A 19,662-nucleotide genomic window follows, 5' to 3' on the forward strand; every position below is an offset into this window, starting at 1 on the left:
CAGAGATCAATTTGGATGCATGAGGAGATAACAAATTTAATTTGTGCATAGTCTTTTAAATATTAGAACCCTGTTCTCCATTGGCACATTCTATTCTGGGACACTCAGACACATTAGTTAAATGGGGGCAATGTGCTCAACAGAGGAGGTGCAAGATAAAAATTGTGAACATGAGCTGAAAAAAAGCCTTCAAACATGCTCTGCTAAACAAGATAAAACTGTGGAGTGGATGCTTGCCTGGTGATGTTAGAGAATCCAGTGGCAGTTAACTGGAGCAATTATCCCCTCAATTCCCACGCACCCCACCGCCCTCACCAGACACAAGGATTATTCTATTGTTTTACACAGCTTCCATGAAATTACAAACATAACCTTACTTAATCACTCGGGACATTGAATTTCTACTTGGACTTGCCCGAAACAACTAATCTAGGCTTCTAGTAAGCATCCTAGTCCAGTAGTCCCCAACCTTTTATGCGCCACAAACCAGTTTAATGTCAGACAATATTTTCACAGACCGGCCTTTAAGGTGTTACGGATAAATACAACAAAATAAAATGATGCAACCAAGAGAAAAACTGTGGTATTTTGTAAATATGATAATAAACGTGAATTCGCTGTGTAATTGTGTAAGTTTATTAGCAGCGTCCTCCTGAAATGCACTAACAACATTAAGAGTAACATCCTCTTCTCTGCCCCTTAATGCTCTCTGGTTACTATGGTAACGCGTAAATATTTCTTTCAAAATAAGACACACAACTACATCATGGGAAAAGACCCAGGGAAACCGAGTTAATGATAAAAACCCTGAAAACCATAAATTTCATACCCGAGCCTCAGCTCTCGCGGCCCGGCACCAAAGGACTCACGGACTGGTACCGGTCCATGGCGCATGGCTTGGGGACCACCGCCCTAGTCAGTTGGCTGAAGCAACTCAGCTAGTTTCTTTTGCGTAAAGAGTAGCAGCTCTACACTAAAGCCATCCCGTATAGCCAAGCTTCTCACCCACTAACCTAATCTCGAAGGGAGACTCCAGACACCCTTCAGAGGCAGCTTGCATCCACCGTCTCATTCTTTTAGTCAATACAAAGAGTTCATGGCCAAGGTGAGATTGGCAACGTAGCTTGACCAGTCTGAGACTTGGAACTGGTCCACAATCTGGACAGACTTAAGGGATCCTATGCTGAAATAGCTCCTGGGATCACTCAGACACATAAACTCCTTCACCATGATAAGGTGGTGATTTATGGAGGACCTTTCTCTCACTTTATGCCTATACCTGAATATCCTGAACAGAGATGTGAAATATGCTGTGCACAAAATAAATATGTGCACCTTCTAAAATGGTTTTACAAATTAATATATAAATAAATTTATTAGAATTGGTCAAACTGATTATTCAGAGTTGTGATTGACAGTGACTTGCACAGTGTGATAAAGTGTTCACCAAATCCACAGCAAAATCCTTGAACGTTATACTGTACACGTCTATGGTCTTGCTATACATGTTCAAGGATTCAGATATGATAAGTGATAATGGTATGATAAGGAAAAGAGACACATCACATGCTCTGTGACTGAAGTATCTAGATGGCAGCAATTGGTGTGGTTTTTGTGGGGGGGCTTTTGTGGTGCCTGGCTCAATACCATTGACTTCTTCTTCTCTGTAGGCCAGTAATTAGTCAGACTGTTCGGTGGGCTCTGACTTGCTGAGAGTTCTCTGGGGGATTTCCACTTATTATCTGACCGTGAAGAAACTAAGCTTTACATTCCAGGCACAGCAAGTGTCAAACACAATGGACCACCTGGATGAAAATGTAAATTCATTTGTGGACTAGGACAAACACAAGTACGTCTGCACACAATCAATTCAGGCATCTCGCATTCCCTCGACCTTAAATTTTCTCGGCTATTCACACATTATGTTCGCGTTCTGCAAAACTCTCACTAAGATGGTGTAAGATGGTGTAAGCACTCGGCCACATTACCGATTACTGTGACAAACAGTGACGGGCCCGGCTTCTCTCTCTTTTTGACTCTCTTTCCCTTGTCTGTTTTTCTTCATTCTCTCCATCCCTTTCTCGCCTTTCCTATTTCCAAATCTGTATTCAATTCCAAGAGGGTTTATTGGCATGACAGATAACAATACCATGTTGCCAAGGCAAAATGTTACTCGCATTTTATTTATCTGTCAATCCCTGCCTTCCTATCTCCTTTCCTCCTATTAGGAGTCAGTTTTTCAGCTAGATTTAATTTGCCTTATTGGCGCTGAGGTTGCACAGTGTTGCCAAAACATCTAAACAAATTAAAGTTAACATTATCAAATCATCTTTCTTTCTCAATTTCTGTCAATTTCTACTTCCATCTCACTTGCACTGTCTTAGCTTTGGCCCATTTTATCCCCTTTTCCCTTTTTTTCCCCCTGTGGATGTCTATAACAGAGGATAGAGTCTGTTAGAGGCTGAATGATGTCTGCCCTAAGCTCTGGATTCAGACGTCAGTTTAAATAACTATCTAGGATGTAGGGAAGGAGAAGGCACTGCGGTGCAGCCTACATCTGAGGAGGGGACTGACTGTGACCTCTCACCTACCTCATGCAAGCAGACCCATGCTCACTGGCTTATGAAATCCTGTGCGGTGAAAGTGCTCTTTGTTTTTTAACACCTAGTGCTTCCGCTGGGAACGGTGTTGCTCTTGCTGGACATAACCCACCGTTACACTATCACATTCATCTGTTAATATAGTTTCTGCTGGGATTGTCTAGAATAAAGACTGGAAATAAATGTGCCTTGTAACAAAGATGAATTTTGCCTAGTTACTCAGATTCACCCTAGGCACTTTGAAACAGTAAGCATGTGCCTTTGCGATACCTGCGATTGTGTTTGACATGTCAATGTGTGCGTTAGTTGTGTAATGTGGCTTGATCCTGCGGCTCGTTTTCTATGATCCTCAGGCACACATGCTGGCAAACAGAGCACACATACTGTGACTCACATGTTGGAGAGCACGTCATCAAGAGGGCTCTGCTCTGTTCTGTCTTCACTCCCCATTACCCACGCCCCCCTGTTGCCTATTTCGCGGATTCTCATTGCACACACACAAATGACACTGGAGCTCTGTAGGCGAGAAGAACTGAGCCATGCCTGACCACTTTCTGCAAACCTGTTTTAGAGTTGAGATATGATAGCCGTGAGTGGCAAACGGCCAGTACAGCCCTGGAGGAAGTAGGATAGTTGGAGGTTTGCTAGAATGGGGTGGAAGTGGGCCACATTAGTGAAAATGAGCAGTATGTCTAAAGTGTCATGGGAAGTCATGTGTTTAAAAACAGGATTAGCTGAGCTCCTAACCTTTTTGGTTATTTTTAGTGTTGCCAACCCAGTGATGGAGACAAGAACTGTTTTTGGTTTTGTGGGGGGGTTTTTCACCTGACACACTAGAGTGTTGTATTTTGGAGTGTGTGAGTATGTGTGGTAGCTAGGGCTGCCACGATTTGTCGACTAGTCACGATTACGTCGACTATCAAAATCGTCGACGACTGATTTAATAGTCGACGCGTCGTTTGAAACTTTGTACGATCACAAAAGACGCAGGAATAAGTGGCAGGATTTAAGAGTGTAATAACGGACTGAAACAGAAGATGGCAGCATTGCATGTACAAGGATGTCAGCTACCGTTAAACCCCGAAGAAGAAGAAGAAGAAGAAGCAGCTGTGTCCCAGAATTCATAGCGCGGCCCAGCGCAGTTTCCAACAATGGCGGCAGCTAGTTAGTTTTAATGTTACTCTTATTATTCTTTCTGGGTCACAAAATAAACGTTTAACATATTTTCAGGCGAGAATGTAGCTGTGTAAACCTCAAATATCTGCTCAGTTTATCAGGACACCACATATTTTCAAAAGCGCTCCGACGTTTTCGGAGACATCTGTTACCCACTAGCTCGTTAGCGAGCCGGGGGCTAGGCTCACTAGCGCCGTGAGAACACCGGACTCCCCGCAAATCGTTTTCAAACCCACCGCCGTCTTTCGCTACTCAGGTTAAATATATATGAGTCACTTAGATAACTTAAAATGTTATTGTTTGGCTTTTTTTTTTAGTATTTTATTTGTTCCTGAGTAAATCAGTTTGTCTGAGATTAAAGTTATAGTTTTTACACAGCTGAATAAACGTCAAGCAGACAGCTGATTATCAGAAGTGTGAGATGCTCCAGAATATACTCCAGTGTCCTGTTATATTTTAGATAGCAAGGAGTTTATTAAACTTCACCGAAACAATCTGCAAATTTCATTAAAATTTAATAAACTATCATCTTGTCTTTATTTTTAGTTAGCACAGACCTTAAACACTTAAAGCTGTAAGCTAATGATAGTTATATAAGAGCAGATGCTGCTGGTGCAATAAGCTGTAGTTTTACGTCTAATGGATGATGATCTGATTAGTCGACTAATCGCAAAAATAATCGGTGACTAGTCGACTATCAAAATAATCGTTTGTGGCAGCCCTAGTGGTAGCAGTCAAGTGGTTCATGCCATCACACAAACAACTGGAGGAAGAGGACTTTTTAATTTTGCTTGAGCACACACACAAACACTCCAGTCTGTGGAGATAAAGGAGGAATTAATCTCTCTGATGATGTTGCTTTCCAGCTTCCACATCACAGTGGAAGAGTACAGAAAAGCAAAGGACTGTATAAATTTTATAGATTATATGCCATTACAAATATAAAGATTTAAAAGCTATGCAAAGACAGGAAGTCTATTAATATATTGCATCTATTGTACACAGCAGTACAGTCAAGGGTTATTGTTTTGATGTGAAGTATTCAATAGGGGACTGGAGTGTACAGGCAACCTGGGAGCCACGACTGTTGTTGCCTGGGAGAGCAGAGAGTTTTTTCCATTAATTGCCTCCCTGGAGTTATGTTCTGCAGTCACACTGCTTATGGTGCCCAGTGTCATAGTGTGAAAACAATGATAGGAGAAGGGAGAGAGCGTGACACACCACTGTCTTTCAGGGGGTGTGGAAACACTCATCTCACCCTTCCACCAGGAAGTATTTGACCAATACTCAAGTTGCTGGTGTTCCCACTGAGGTGTTGTAGACATGTGACTACTAACCATGTGGCATTAACTTGACACTTGTGACTGTGACAAAGCAATGTCAAGGTAATAGTGCTAAAGTCACTCAGGCCTAGAGATCAATCCGTGACCATTTGTTAACCAATGATCATGAGAGAAACATGGGTATTCCCCAAGCGGTTGCAAGTAGTTGCTGGATGGTTGGTTGGTGGAAATCACTGGGAAAATGACTGCTAAAGGCTGAGTCACACAGCCCTACAGACTGATCAGTAAACTCCTGGCAACCATCTGTTGCTAGGGAAAAATTCATATTCGCCACCTGGTTAGCAAAAACATACTTGTGATAACTGCTTTGATCGTTTGTGTGGTTGTAATTTGAATGGAGGTGGTGGATTTGTCTGCAAACAGCAGCCAGCTACTCTCTGAGGTCTAGTAAAATTATGAAAAGTGCAACACAAACTGGGACTGTAGACCATTTACCTTCAAAGTAAAAGCTGTGCCATTTTGCAACATGTTGGCTACAGCACTTGTTTCCATTGCTCTTTTTTAGGTTTTACTATTGCTTGGCTAGTAGTTGCAGACAAACATGAAAAACTACAGGCAACTGTGGCAATCTGTTAGCAACTAGCAACCAAATCAATTACTAGGAAGTTTCTGGTAAAGTAACTTGTTTGCAACCAGTTTCACCCATCCTAGCAACTGCTGGTTGTGTCACATGCAACAGGACAGACTACTTTCAAGCAATAGGCACATGATGTCACGTTAGAAACCTCAATAGAAAGGGGAATGTGGGAGCTGTGGAAGATTACCAAAATACCCCAACATCACCACCGCAGCAACAACAGGCAGTCAAGCATACACACATAAACACACATACATAAAGAAACACAGGGCCAAAGGGGATCTGAGAAAATATGTGAATCAGAAATAAAAGAGCACAAGAAACAGTGAAAGAAGGTTTAAACTATTGTAAACAGGCAGTTCAAATCATTAAATTAACAAAATTATTTTCCATGAACTTTGTTATTCATGCATGTACTATTATATTATCATTTCCAACTAGTGTGTAATCATTTACTACCACACTACTAATCCTATGAAAAGCAGAATTGTTTTCAGTTGTGTTTTGCTGCTTAGCTTTGATTGAGAGGCAAAGAGAAACAGCATGCTGTCTTGTCTGGTTGTCCAGCTAATTGTAACAGCATGTTAATGAGACACTAGATTACCCTTATAGCCTTTGACCCTCTGTGGCTACATCACTTCCCTGAAGAAGGCCTGGAAATAATCAGACCTGAACAGATCTTCCCTCGTAGAACCACTTGCTCAGTCTGCTTTCAGTCATATTCCCAATACCCCAGTTAATGTTCATGTCCATCTGGCTGATTTTGCAAATAGCTCATGAAGAGCAAACCAGAGGAGAGACCAACTGTCTTTCAGTCTGTTTTTTTAAAAATAGACTAGAGTGGTAGCTGTAATTTTCTGTCACATGAGGTGAAAGGACCGTGCTCGTCAAAATAAAGTGCATGGCATTTGGGTTGAAATGTGAGCTCTTGATTATGGCCTCCAGATTTATCTCCCACTTCTCCTATGATGGATGGGGCTGAATGATCTACTGGAGGAAATGAACACAAGACAAATAAGGATCTAAGGACAGAATCAACTCTTTGGCCCGTTTATCTCCTATGTGAAGTGGTTGATGAGCTCATATTACTCTGTAAAAGAATTTGGAGCTACGAACTGACCAAACAGCACTGTCTTACCCTTACAGTCTTGGCACGGGTCCATGCATTTCCATGTGCCTGTGGCTCTTGGCACTAGCTCTCACAGAAATTGCATGCAAGTGTATCTCAAGGGGAATAACACAAATACTAGCTTTATTTTAACACATTGCAAGCAACCTTTTTGACCTGGGTGGACCAGGCATGATTGGGCTAAAGCACACCATCTGGTAAGATCAGTAATCACTGACTAAACTTATCCAGGAGGTATTCTCAGAAGCACTGAAGAATTAAAGATTTTGACATTATGATATTGAGTGCTTATGTGTAGGACAATGAGATAGAGGTCATAAAACAAGGGCACAAGTGGAGTAATGATCATGTCATTTCTTCAGCTCTGCCTAAAATGGTGCTCATTAATCGTGATGAGTTGCTATGCATCATCTGCTTCTGGCTGTCAGGTGGAAGATGGATAATCCGGAGGTGTTTCACTGTGGCTAAAGTTGGACCATGCTTTGGGGAGATTTATCAGGCCTGTACAGGCAGTCACTGTCTTAGGTGTTAAGGGGATGCCCTGAGGGTGACTGCCCTTTCTGGCTTTCCAAAAAACAAAACAAAAAAAGATGAAGATACAAGAGACAAGGTCAAATTAAGTGGCTTTGGTTACATTTATCTTGTATTGGAGGTTAAACAAACCATAGCTACCGATATGGCTCTGTAGTAATGGAAATGCCCTTTTGAAAGAGTCTCAAAGGTGTTGTGCTTAGAGTCTTAAATAGCAGTAATTTGTGGCTTGGTTTAGGTTTTTAATGTACTGTTCTTTGTGCTATGCATTATTCAGCAAGCCTATTTTCCAAGTTTTAAACCAGGCCATGTGCATTCAGGCTATCTAGCTAACCACAGCTCTGTGTGGAAATAGGACAGTGCTGTGTACTCTCACCAGTTAGACTAACAGACCTAAAAGCTGAAAACGTTCCAGCATGTCATTGCAGGTGGTGTTTGCCAGTTGCATTTTACAAGTTTTATTTTAAAACTTACAAAAATTTAGCCCAGGGCTGTGTAGAGCGATGTCTCCTTTTCAAATTATTCAAATTATTAGGTTTCACTGCAGTTTGTCATTCTCTCAGATTCTATATTGTACAAAAAAGATTGAAAACAGATTAATTTCTGGGGCTTTCCTATGAGAGAAATCATACCATCGTATCATCCAACACTGCGTCTCATCTCTTAAAATGTTTATAAGAAATAGTCATTACTAAATCAGAATCAATATGTGATTTAAAGTTATTAATGTGTGATTGATAATTAGTAATAACTTATTAAAATTTAATAGTTTGTCATATTTAAATTATTAGCAGATGGGAGTGGTGCATCGTTGTCTATCTTTACCTTTTAGCAGCTATAGTATGGGATTTTCCTTCATTTAATTCAGTGTGGATTTACATATCCACATATAGATATATTTAACTATAGACATAATGCTATCTTTTTGTTTCCTTTCTGCTTTTGAAATCACATATAATGTCTAACATGAAACTCATTTTCTCTCATCCAACTCTTCCCTACCCCATTTTGTTCCCAGGATGGTTCCAAACAGAGGCAGGTGAGGAAGAAAACGGTATCCTTCAGCTCAATGCCGAGCGACCGCAAGATCAACAGCACAGCTGCTTGTATGGCCTTCATGATGGAGGGTTGTGAAATGAAGAAGGTGCGCTCCAACTCGCGTATGTACAACCGCTACTTCCTGCTGGATCCGGACATGCACTGGTTGCGTTGGGAGCCATCCAAGAAAGATTCGGAGAAGGCTAAACTGGAAATCAAGAGCATTAAGGAGGTCCGTTTGGGGAAAAAAACTCCTGTTCTCCGCAGCAATGGTCTCTCTGATCAGTTTCCTGATGAATGCGCTTTCTCTATCATCTACGGGGATAACTACGAGTCCTTAGACTTAGTGGCTAGCACAGCAGATGTTGTCAGCACCTGGGTGATGGGCCTGAGGTATCTGGTGTCTTATGGCCGCCACACTGTGGATATGGTGGAACAGAGTCAGCCAAGTCTACGAACATCTTGGATTGGATCAGTGTTTGAGCTAGCAGATGTGGAAAAGGAAGGACACATAGACCTATTCAGAGCCACCCAGATAATTAAGGGGCTCAACCCTGGAATGAAAGAGTCTAGGATACAACTGAAATTCAAAGAACTCCAGAAAGCTAAAGACCAGTACGGAGAGGCAATTAACTTGGACACTTTTGTTGAGGCCTACTGTGAGCTATGCACACGGCCAGAGATTTTCTTTCTGCTGGTGCAGTTCTCCAGTAACAAGGAATATCTTGACAGCAAAGATCTGATGCTTTTTGTAGAGGTAGAGCAGGGTGTGGAAGGAGTAACAGAGGACATGTGCAGGGATATTGTTCAGAAATTTGAGCCATCTGCTGAAGGCAGGGAGAGAGGCTACCTCTCCATTGACGGTTTTACACACTACCTCCTGTCCTCAGAATGCCACATTTTTGACCCCCAGCACAAACGTGTATGCCAGGATATGACTCAGCCTCTTTCCCATTACTACATCAACTCCTCGCATAATGCTTCCCTTCTGGAGGACCATTTCTGGGGTTCGTCAGACATCAGCAGTTACATCCGAGCTCTGAGGATGGGGTGTCGCAGCATTGAAGTAGTTGTATGGGATGGCCCTGATAATGAACCAGTAGTGTATGTGGGAAGTTCGGTAGCCTCACAGCTAGCTTTCTCTAAAGTTCTGGACATTATCAACCAATATGCTTTCGAGAGCTCTGAGTACCCCCTTATTCTCTGCTTAGTGACCCACTGTTGCATTCCCCAGCAGAGGGTCATGGCACAGCACACGAAGAAGATTCTCGGGGACAAGCTGTATATTGACTCACCCAACAAGGAGGAAAACTACCTACCCTCTCCTGAGAAACTCAAAGGTAAAATCCTCCTTAAAGGCAAGAAGCTGCCACCCAGCTGCAGTGATGCTGAAGGGGATGTGACAGATGAGGAGGAGGGTCTGGAAATGTCCCAAAGAGTGGGAAATGATGAGAAAGACCAGCTGAATGGCTTGGGCTGTAAGATATTCAGGCTGTGCAGAGAGCTGTCTGATCTTGTATCTCTCTGCAAGTCAGTCCAGTTCAGGGACTTTGAGTTCTCTAAGAGGGAGCAAAAATACTGGGAAATATGTTCCTTCAATGAGGTAGATGCAAACAAGTTTGCTAATGAGTTTCCAGAAGAATTTGTCTGCTATAACAAGCGCTTCCTCTCCAGGGTATATCCCACTCCCATGAGGATTGATGCCAGCAACATGAACCCCCAGGATTTCTGGAAATGTGGCTGCCAGATTGTGGCCATGAACTATCAGACTCCAGGTCTGATGATGGATCTCAACCTAGGGTGGTTCAGGCAGAATGGCAACTGTGGGTATGTTTTACGGCCAGCCATTATGAGGGCGGAGGTGTCCTACTTTAGTGCCAATGCTCGGGACTCCCTTCCAGGAGTGTCTGCACAGCTTCTTCACATCAAAGTCATCAGTGGGCAGAATCTTCCCAAGCCTCGTGGTTCTGCTGCTAAAGGGGATGTGGTGGAGCCCTACATATATGTGGAGATCCATGGCATACCAGCTGACTGTGCTGAGCAAAGAACCAAGACTGTGTCTCAGAATGGTGACAACCCTATTTTTGATGAGAGTTTTGAATTCCAGATTAATTTACCTGAACTTGCAGTACTGCGTTTTGTGGTTCTAGACGATGATTACATCGGAGATGAGTTCATTGGCCAGTACACCATCCCATTTGAGTGCCTACAGCCAGGCTATAGGCATGTCCCTCTACAGTCTCTTACAGGAGAGTTCTTACCCAACACGACCCTGTTTGTTCACGTGGCCATCACCAACAGACGTGGTGGAGGAAAGGGTCATAAGAGGGGTATATATGTCAGGAAGAGTAGGAAGGCCCGGGAGTACACCACCACCAAGACCACAGGAATCAAAGTAGTGGATGAGCTCTTCAGAGCTTCCACCCAGCCTCTCAGGGAGGCCACAGACCTCAGAGAAAATGTGCAGGTAAGGAACTAAATACTAAGAAAATATTAAGTTACAGTTCGAAAACTGGCTTCTCAGTCTATAGATGGCTGGGGTGGAGTTTGTGGATGTGCTCTGCATCTTCCCCCATCACTTCCTTTTGATTTAAAAGAAAAGTACAAGGAAAAAACTGCCATAAGTGATTCCACAGTACAGATCAGTAGAACATCAAATTCAGATATGATTTTCTGTGGTAATATGGTATTTAAACTGGCTTATATAATGCAATATTTTCGGCACACATAGGTTAACCTCCTAGGACCTGGCGCCCACATATGTGGATATCACATTTTGGGTTATTTAGACCAAAATACTCAATTTTGCTCTACAAGGGCCTGATATCCACTTACGAGGACATTATACTGCTACTTTTCTATCGAAATTTTAAACGAATATCCTCATATGTGGCTCTTATTTTTCATAAAAAATTTTTTTTAAAAAGGTTAAAAAAATATCTGGTAATTCTTTGTTTTGACATTCATCGGGCCCCAATATGCCCAAATATCAAAGAGAAATTAAAAATGCATGCTGTGGAAGAGTTCGGGTCTTAGGAGGTTAAAGACCGCATTAGAGTAGTTTATTTTTTAAGTTTACCAGTTTTTTTCTAAACATTTTACCCTGATTTTGAGGTTATAAAACACGCTGATAATATTTACTAACCCTTTTTAGCCATTTAATTAATAATTTGTATAATATCAAGGCTTTCAAAATAAATTTACATAATATTTTATTGCATCCGTAGCAATAAAATCCATTGTAAATGTTTTGCATTGTACTTAGTTCACTTGCTATCGTGGATAGAGGCTTGTCACTAATTGTGCTCTATTAATGTAATAAAAGAAAGGGGCAATAAAGCGACATTGGTGTACAATTCTAAAGTTTATGAATAGTGTAATCATTAATGAGGGACAATTACTGCCCCAGGATGACGAGTGGGTTGCTAGGCACTTAGTGCAGTATTTTAATGCTCCTCTCAGCTCAAATGAAGATTTGTAAGCACTGTGTATATTTGTCTGACAAGCACCAGCACGGGCCTTTCAGTGTCTTTGTTGGTGGTCATTAATATATGGTGTGTGGCAACTGCAGAGTGGTATAAATGCTTGTGCCATTTGTGCTGCCTACAAATTATAACTCAACTAGAGCTGGCTAGAGGGGTTTTTTTTGTTGTTGTTGTGTGTGTGTGTTCTTAAGTTGCTAGTTTACGTCGGCAGCCTCTTGTTTTGTCGTGTTTGAAGGAGGTCATTTTTGTACACTGCTGAAACAGCTCCAACAGCAGTGTTCCATCTTCCACTAAATAGTAGATTTCTAAGTGAAAGAAAAGACTAAAATTAATAAATATGTGCCTTTTTGTTCTTCTTACTTGCCTATTGATCATATGTGTAAAGGAGCCCATCACTGGAGAGAAATGGGAGATTTAATCTTTTCCTCAAAGTCTAGTTTTAAACATTACTGTAAATCACTTTACACACTTGTGCACATGGAACAAAGTAGTGATATTTTCTTTGTTAACAGAATAAGTTTCTGGACTTTTTTCAAGGATAGGCAGAGCTCATCCTCACTAACATCTGATGGAAACTCAGTCATTTTGTTCTATAAGCCAGCTTGAAATATGACAGAAGCGGCTCAGTTCAGAGAAGAGCCTCCAGGCATACTCTTAGTAGGCTTTTAAGGGGTAAAAAGTTAGTTCTTCAATACACTTGCTGTATAACTGGTGAATTTTTATAGTGGCAAACTTGACTGGATCAAATATGTAATGATGATGAGTTTTTTTATAAGTAGAAATTAAATTTGAGGTGCATGCAGCACATCGCTTTCACGTATCATGATCATGAGGTCTGTTTGTCTTCAGATAGCAGCAACCTCAGTCTAATGGTAAAGCAAACAAAAGACAGACTGAACTAAATTAGCAGAGATGTAATGATGATTAGAGATCCCGTGGCATGCAGTCATGCATTTTTTTGTTGTGGAAATGGGCATGTTCTGAAAAAGGGCTTCATTATACCTATCAGCATGGGAGAAAATACGTTTGTGTTCTAGGGTGAAACCGATCCTGTGATGCAGAAGAGGAATAATAGGAACGTACGGTATTTTCTTTGTTCAAATTTTTTTTGTGTAGTTAAACCTATTAATACAAGCAGTTAGTCAGCACCACTGACTGAAATAAACGAATAAATAAAAAAATCCCCAGCTTGACAAAACATTTTGACATGTGGCATAATCACATGTTTTTCTTTTTGGCATGAACTAAAACCTTGAGTTTGTCATAAGGTCCTCTTAATCTTTACTTTGATGTCTGTCAGCAGAAATTATTAATAAGTCATGAAATATGGCCCAATCTGTCTTATAAATCTCTGACAACCTAATAAATATTCTTACTTTTGTAAGAGTCAAATAAAATTACTAATGCAGATTAAGTATTTCGTTGCAGGCGTGCCATGTGTCACAGTTAAGACCCTACAGACTTTGTTCTGTAGCTATGATTCATCTCTCATAACAAATGGCTTTAGAATTTTAATTTATAAGGCTTCATGAAAAATGCTTGGTGGTTGAAAGTGAATGTGTGTTCAGCTGATGCGATCGTGTTGGCGCCTCTTATTAAACCACATTTTCCTCTGGTTTGAAATGTAAATACGCCTTTTTGAAACGAAGAGATAAAAGTTGATGAAATAGATGAAAGAGGTGAAGTTATGAGGGAGGCTTTAAAGAGAACAAATAAAGGTGTTTTTAGAATGAGGCATATTGCCTTTTAAATGTAAAATAATGGACATATGGGAAGGGCTTGTACAGACCAGCTGCAGAGAGAGCGGTTCTGTGGATCTGGAGACAGCTGAATGAAAGGATCTGTGGCCAAATACCCACAAGGCGACAACTAGACACTCTTTAAAAAAACATATCTGTTGTACTCAGTGTGCACACACGCTTATTTTTTTTAATATATTAAGCAAAATGAATTATTTGATTGCTTTCATTCTTTCAAATAAAAAGCATTATTTCACCTCACTTAGCTCTTCTAAGACTCCTTCATCCTTAAGCTGCAAAGCTTCCAGGTGTTCTGCTTTGAATAACAAAGGAACAAGAAGTACATTTGAATATTAAAAAGACTAAGGGAATCCATGAACATTGACCAGTGAGCTATTATAATAAGTTTGCATTTTTAATATGTGGATCCATCTACGCAGCAGATTAATTACTTCTGCGGGAGACTTGAATAAAGTCCTTTTCTGAGTGCTGCTGCCCGTGAATGTTACAAAGTGTTGATGGATGAGAACTGCTGCCAGCCTGGATTTTCTTTTTATTTGCTGAAAATCATGTGGGCCACCATTGGCGCGTTCACCATCCCTTAGTGCTGCGGGCAAGAGAGAAGAGAGAGATTCGGAGATAGAAGCAGAAAGAGAGACAGAAAAGGGCAAACTGAAACAAAAGCAAGGTCCTAACTGGACACAGAGCTCCCATTTGGGAAATGCTGGAAGAGGAACAAAGTGGGGAAGGGAGTAATTAAAAACACAAGCCTCTCATTGGGTTTTGTAACACCATGGCTTGGAAAGACTGCGGCTTTTATTGCTCAACAATTATCAAAAAACATTTACTCGTGTCGTCCCAAGCACACATGCGAGGAATTATACAAAACATAATGAATGTTAATAACTTTAGCTCAGACCACACTGAGACATAAACACATGCAGCCACACATGCTGATCGTTCAGGCACACGCATAATCACACAGTGGTTTTTAATCCAGAGCCCCAGAGCTGTCCCACTTCCACCATTGTGTTTCTCTGTAGCTGTGCTCAGCGGTCCAAGGGGTGTTAACCGTGTATGGTGCTCAGCATACAGATCCTGTGTCCCCTGACCACCCTCTTTGTCTACTGTAAAGTTGGGCCTCCCAGTGACAGCATGTCCTCTAACGTATGGGGATTTTTCTGCAGGCCTAGCCCAGGGAGACAGCTGGTTTCCCAAGCAGCAGCCTCCACTGTGTGGACGGATTTCCAAACACTAAACACTAAACTGTTTTCTTGCTATCTCATACTCTCTCTTTCGTCACTAAATTTTAACACCCTCTCATACCTTTTTGTTTTCTCAGTGTTTCTCATTAACTGCCTCTCCTTTTTTTTGCTTTTTCAGTTACTCATGCTTCAAACATGACTGTTTGTTCACACTCCTTCCCTTTCTCCATCCCTTTCTCTTCTCTCACCTCACTCGTTCTCAAGGATAAAGTCTGCTTGCTTAAATTCCCACGCTAGCAAAAGAAGAAATTAGAGTATGTGCTTACTAAATGTTTATGTTAGGTGGTTTCTTTTTGAGGAATTAGTAAGCAGATTCAGTATTAGGTTGCAAATAAATTCCATGACTATAAACACATTTCAGTTTTATTTAAAGTGCTATTGACAGCTGTGCAGAATTCTGTATTTTGTTTTAGTTAACTGCACAAGCAAGTACCTGTAAGACACTAAAAAAGGCAAAATTACCCAAGGTTTTTAAAGATTTGGCTGAAACAATCCTTGTCGACGATGGCATTGCACTTACTACAGTGACACATACTGATCAATGGAAGTACTTTAAGATTCAGTATCATGCTCAAGGCCTCTTGAATCTGTGACAAGAGGGCGACTGAGGTTTGGATCACGCTCAGTCGTCAGTGATAGGCATGCAAACATGATTTGCTGAGATAGAGATTTTAGATGATTTATTTTTGAGCAGACTGATATTATAGGAAGTGGGAATAATTTTAGGGTCATCGTGGTCATCAAGAAAAACACTGTGCTGAAGTATGTTGTTTCTGATCAGGCGGGAAACTCATAAGTCTATTTAACTCTATTAAATCTCTTTACTTAAACTGATCTGTAAAATGTAGTTGTATTCTATTAGGACAACTATGATTTCATCAGTCACCAAGTGCAATATATCAACAGGAATCTTCCTTTGCTGGATACATTGGCAGTTGAGATAAACATTGTAGCAGCTATTCTGAGACCAATGACATACAAGGGCACAGAATGCTGTTTATAGAATATTTATGTTTATTGATTTATTTGCATTTTAACATTAACGTCTCCTTTTAATTAATGGAGGATCTTGAAATTAATGAACCAGGAACTGGTTAAGTATAAGCACTATCACTTATATATTAAACAATGCCCACACAAATGTGTCACACAGTCTTTTTTATGTCCACCATTTGAACCTGTTTATAGCCAGATTCCTATTTTCTTATGTGGGTGCTTTCTTCCCAGAATGCAATGGTGTCCTTCAAGGAGCTCTGTGGTCTGACCCCTGCAGCCAACATGAAGCAGTGTATCCTGACGGTGTCTACATGGCTGATGAACAGCGAGAGATCGCTGAGGGTAACTGTGGACCTGAGCGAGACCTATCCCACCATGGAAGCTCAGGGTGTTGTGCCTGAGCTGCTGCGCAAAGTACTGAACGCCTATGACATGGTAAAAAAACAACAAACAAAAAAAACCCAGCACACACAGAAAAGAGTGAATGCCACCACCTTTGACACTGTCAGGCAAACAAATGCGTTAATAATACAGATGTGCGTAAATGTTATGTGAATGGTTCTGAATTTTGCACTGGAAGTACTTTTGTGTTTTCCTTTTAATTTCAGTTATTAAAATTCAGTTCACACAAACATTCAGACACTTGATTACATTTCGCGCTGCGTGTGTGAGGACAGACAGTAACACCTGTCCTTTATCGTGCAGCATCCAAGTAAATATCGATTTGGGGAAACGATGAGATCTCAAAGCATAAAGCCTTCAAGTGTAACAACAAAGTCTGTGCTGGGATGATGTGATTTGCATTTCTTGTCCCGTGCAGATTTTCATACATGCTCTGCTTACAAAGGTAAACTAGAAAAAAAGGCAAAGCAGAGAGTAACTTGTTCCCTGCCTTATTGCCTGATTGCTTAACATTTCAGGTGTTAACACAGCTGGTTGAGTTTTACATGGCTTCTAAACATTGCTCAAACCAGCTCAATGACCAGCCAGATTATATAGCTTCAGTTACTCATTGTATTATTTCACACGTCCTTCTCTGTCTTGCCTCCTCTCTTGCAAGAAAACCATATTTTTCACCCACTCGACATTGGCTGTGCTCAGAAAGGGGGTTGGAGGACGCTGCCTGTAATTAGTCATCACCCACTGTTTGTCCTGCCCTCCTCTCTTGTGAGACTTAGTGGGAGCTGATGAAGTGAACGAGTAGTGAGGAAAAGGTTGTAGCATGCACACTGCTCAGGTCAACAGCGCTCCTGCTGTTGACACCTACAGATGCACGCACACATCAGTAGGAGCACAGGGCACAGCTCCACGTACAGTACAGTCTGCTTTGGCTTCACAGCAGAAGGCTTGGTCCTATCAAACCAACTCTCCAGTCTACTTACAAAAAGGTTTTTGGGGAAGAAGCCAAAAAACAAGTCCCAACTCTCATGTTTCTGTTTTAGAAAAAAAATGGCAAAATCATACACGTGCAAGTGTCTGTTTGATGTTCATTATTCTCTCTCTTTCTCTCTCTCATGACAAATCCCGTCACCTCCCCCGATTTATTTCCCAGTGTTTTTTCTAGCACTAGTAATTGTTCTGTTAATTGTGTTATGTTAGAGGTGTGAGCTACTTACAAGACCAGAATGTAATGCAGCTTAGAGATATGCTGCATATTTTTTTCACTTTTGTAAATGGCCATGAAATTAACAGTACTAACTCCAGTCTGTGGGGTTTAGTGAAGATTTTTCATTTAGAAATATAGATTGATGACATATTATACATGAACATTTTTCTATTTCTATTGTCATCTTAACCCATACCCATTATGACATTTTTGTCCCAAATGGCTTCCCTTTTCATAATTTCTGCATTTAAACTACTTTTCTTGAAAAGATCAAAACAAGAAGAGGCATGTGCATGACACACACACACACACACACTTTAAGAGTCCACTTCCTGTCTCCCACATGAGTGTGAAACTTCATTAGCCTCCTCCTCTGTGCTGTAGCGATAGTCCAGCTGCTCCTCATCAGCACTGTGGTATGATGTCTACGGCTGAGAGTATAACTTTTCCATTAATAATACTGATACTAACAGAGAGACCTGTCTAAAGCATGTTTTGTTAGATAATTAGGAAATAATGTCTGTTTTAAGACTCATTAACTGCTGACATACCAAACACGTTGCTTGCAAGTACATTCGTCTCGTGAATTTTACCCAACTTATTTATATAATTGCATAAAAGACAAAAGAAATCTCAGCCGTGTTGTTTATATGCCCAATTAATTCGAAAGAATTTTCTGATTATGATCTGACCAGAATTAATCTAATCAGACATTTACATGGCAGCTTTGTTGCCTTAATTGGGTTAGGCTGAATTGTTATTGTCTCTGTAAACGTAGCAATTAAGAGCTCATTCCAAATACTTCAAACTGAGCCCTGACTGAGGGGATCAAATCTGTTATAAATGAACAAAAACAATGTGGCAGGAAAGACAACTCTAATTTTTTTTTGAAGTGTTTACCTCTTAGCATTTTTATTTGTTCTCATCTTTATATTCATTGATTGACCACAACATTAAAACCACTAACCTGCCAAAATAGCTCTGGCATAAGCTACCTCAGGGGATAACAGGCACTGTAACGTTGGCAGTCCATCCTGTTGCTTAGAGCCCTGTATTACGAAGCATACCCAGACTATCTTTCCATTATCTGGATTCACTTACCCTAATACTGGCAATTGGGATAAGCAGTCACTCAAAGCTGGTTATCAACTCGTTAAGTTAACCCAAGATTTCCCCCCTGCTCGTTCACATGAAAAGAGCGGTGTTGGCAGCATCTGATCAATCACAGACATGAAGGAGTATATCAGAAGTAGAGCAGCTGATTTTACAAAGGAAGATAAAACTATACCACAGAAAAATATGCAGCTTTTAAACACATAATACAGTGCAGTGTGAGCGTGTGTGAGAGTAAAAACACTATAGAGTAAATATAATGTAGTGCTGAAAGTGTCTGCTTTGAAGACTGGAAAGAAAGCTTGCAAAAATGCTGACTTTGTAATTTAACAGACTTATCAGTATCATAGCTCTATCATTAAAAGCTTCCTGTCGTGTTCGACTCAAATCTTTACAACTTACAACTTTACAACTTAAAACACTCATAAATATTGTGTTTTACATCTGATTGCCTCAAGGCCTTATGATATCCTCCACACTATGCACTTGAACGTATGAAAGTGATGAGCACCTCTTTCATTGAATTTTGAGTGTTTTTTATCAACCTAGTTACATCTGTGGTGTTCCCGATCAAAAGTGAGCGCCATAGGAAATGAATGGGAATCCACTCGACCCCCCCACCCATTGGCCCTTGACCCCCTAAATGGCCCACTGAACTGAATTTGGTGGTGAAAGATGTTTGTTATGCTAATTTAAGAGCTGTTAAAACTGAACGGTCAATTTTGACTGGGAAGAATCCGATGGATTATAATTGTGTATTTCATTAAGTTATTGTTTAAAAGACAGTTTTGGTTTTTATTCTTTGTCAGATAACTCCATATGTCCAATGTGGACAAAGCCAGCAACACAGTGAATTACTTTAACTGAGGTGACTAGCAAACAGCTTGCTAGCTAGCCGACGCCTACCTGCTTCTTTCTGCTGTAAATTTTATATAAGTCCTTTTTATAAGGACTGATTCACTTTTAGAACCACCTTCAAGTGGCATTTCGAAGAACTGCAGTTTTTGGGGGTTCTTCCAGTGTGGTTTCATTTTTTCAGACCTGGAGGGTGCCGCTTGGGGTTG

At 40.7% G+C, this 19,662-nt stretch overlaps 1 protein-coding gene across 1 annotated transcript in view; it reads left to right on the top strand.

Moving 5' to 3' along the window:
• The window catches only part of LOC146634033 (inactive phospholipase C-like protein 2), a 67,647-nt gene that overhangs the window by 32,433 nt on the left and 15,552 nt on the right, over positions 1-19,662 (top strand). The window contains exons 2-3 of the mRNA XM_085351778.1: positions 8,375-10,861; positions 16,111-16,314. Of these exons, the coding sequence (XP_085207904.1) occupies positions 8,375-10,861; positions 16,111-16,314 (2,691 nt within the window). The remainder of the gene's footprint in view (positions 1-8,374; positions 10,862-16,110; positions 16,315-19,662) is intronic.

Source organism: Diplotaxodon limnothrissa, linkage group LG4 (genome assembly GCF_057381915.1).
Source record: "Diplotaxodon limnothrissa isolate DT_005_m linkage group LG4, D_limnothrissa_male_GT1.1, whole genome shotgun sequence".
In the NCBI taxonomy this organism is placed as follows: domain Eukaryota; kingdom Metazoa; phylum Chordata; class Actinopteri; order Cichliformes; family Cichlidae; genus Diplotaxodon; species Diplotaxodon limnothrissa.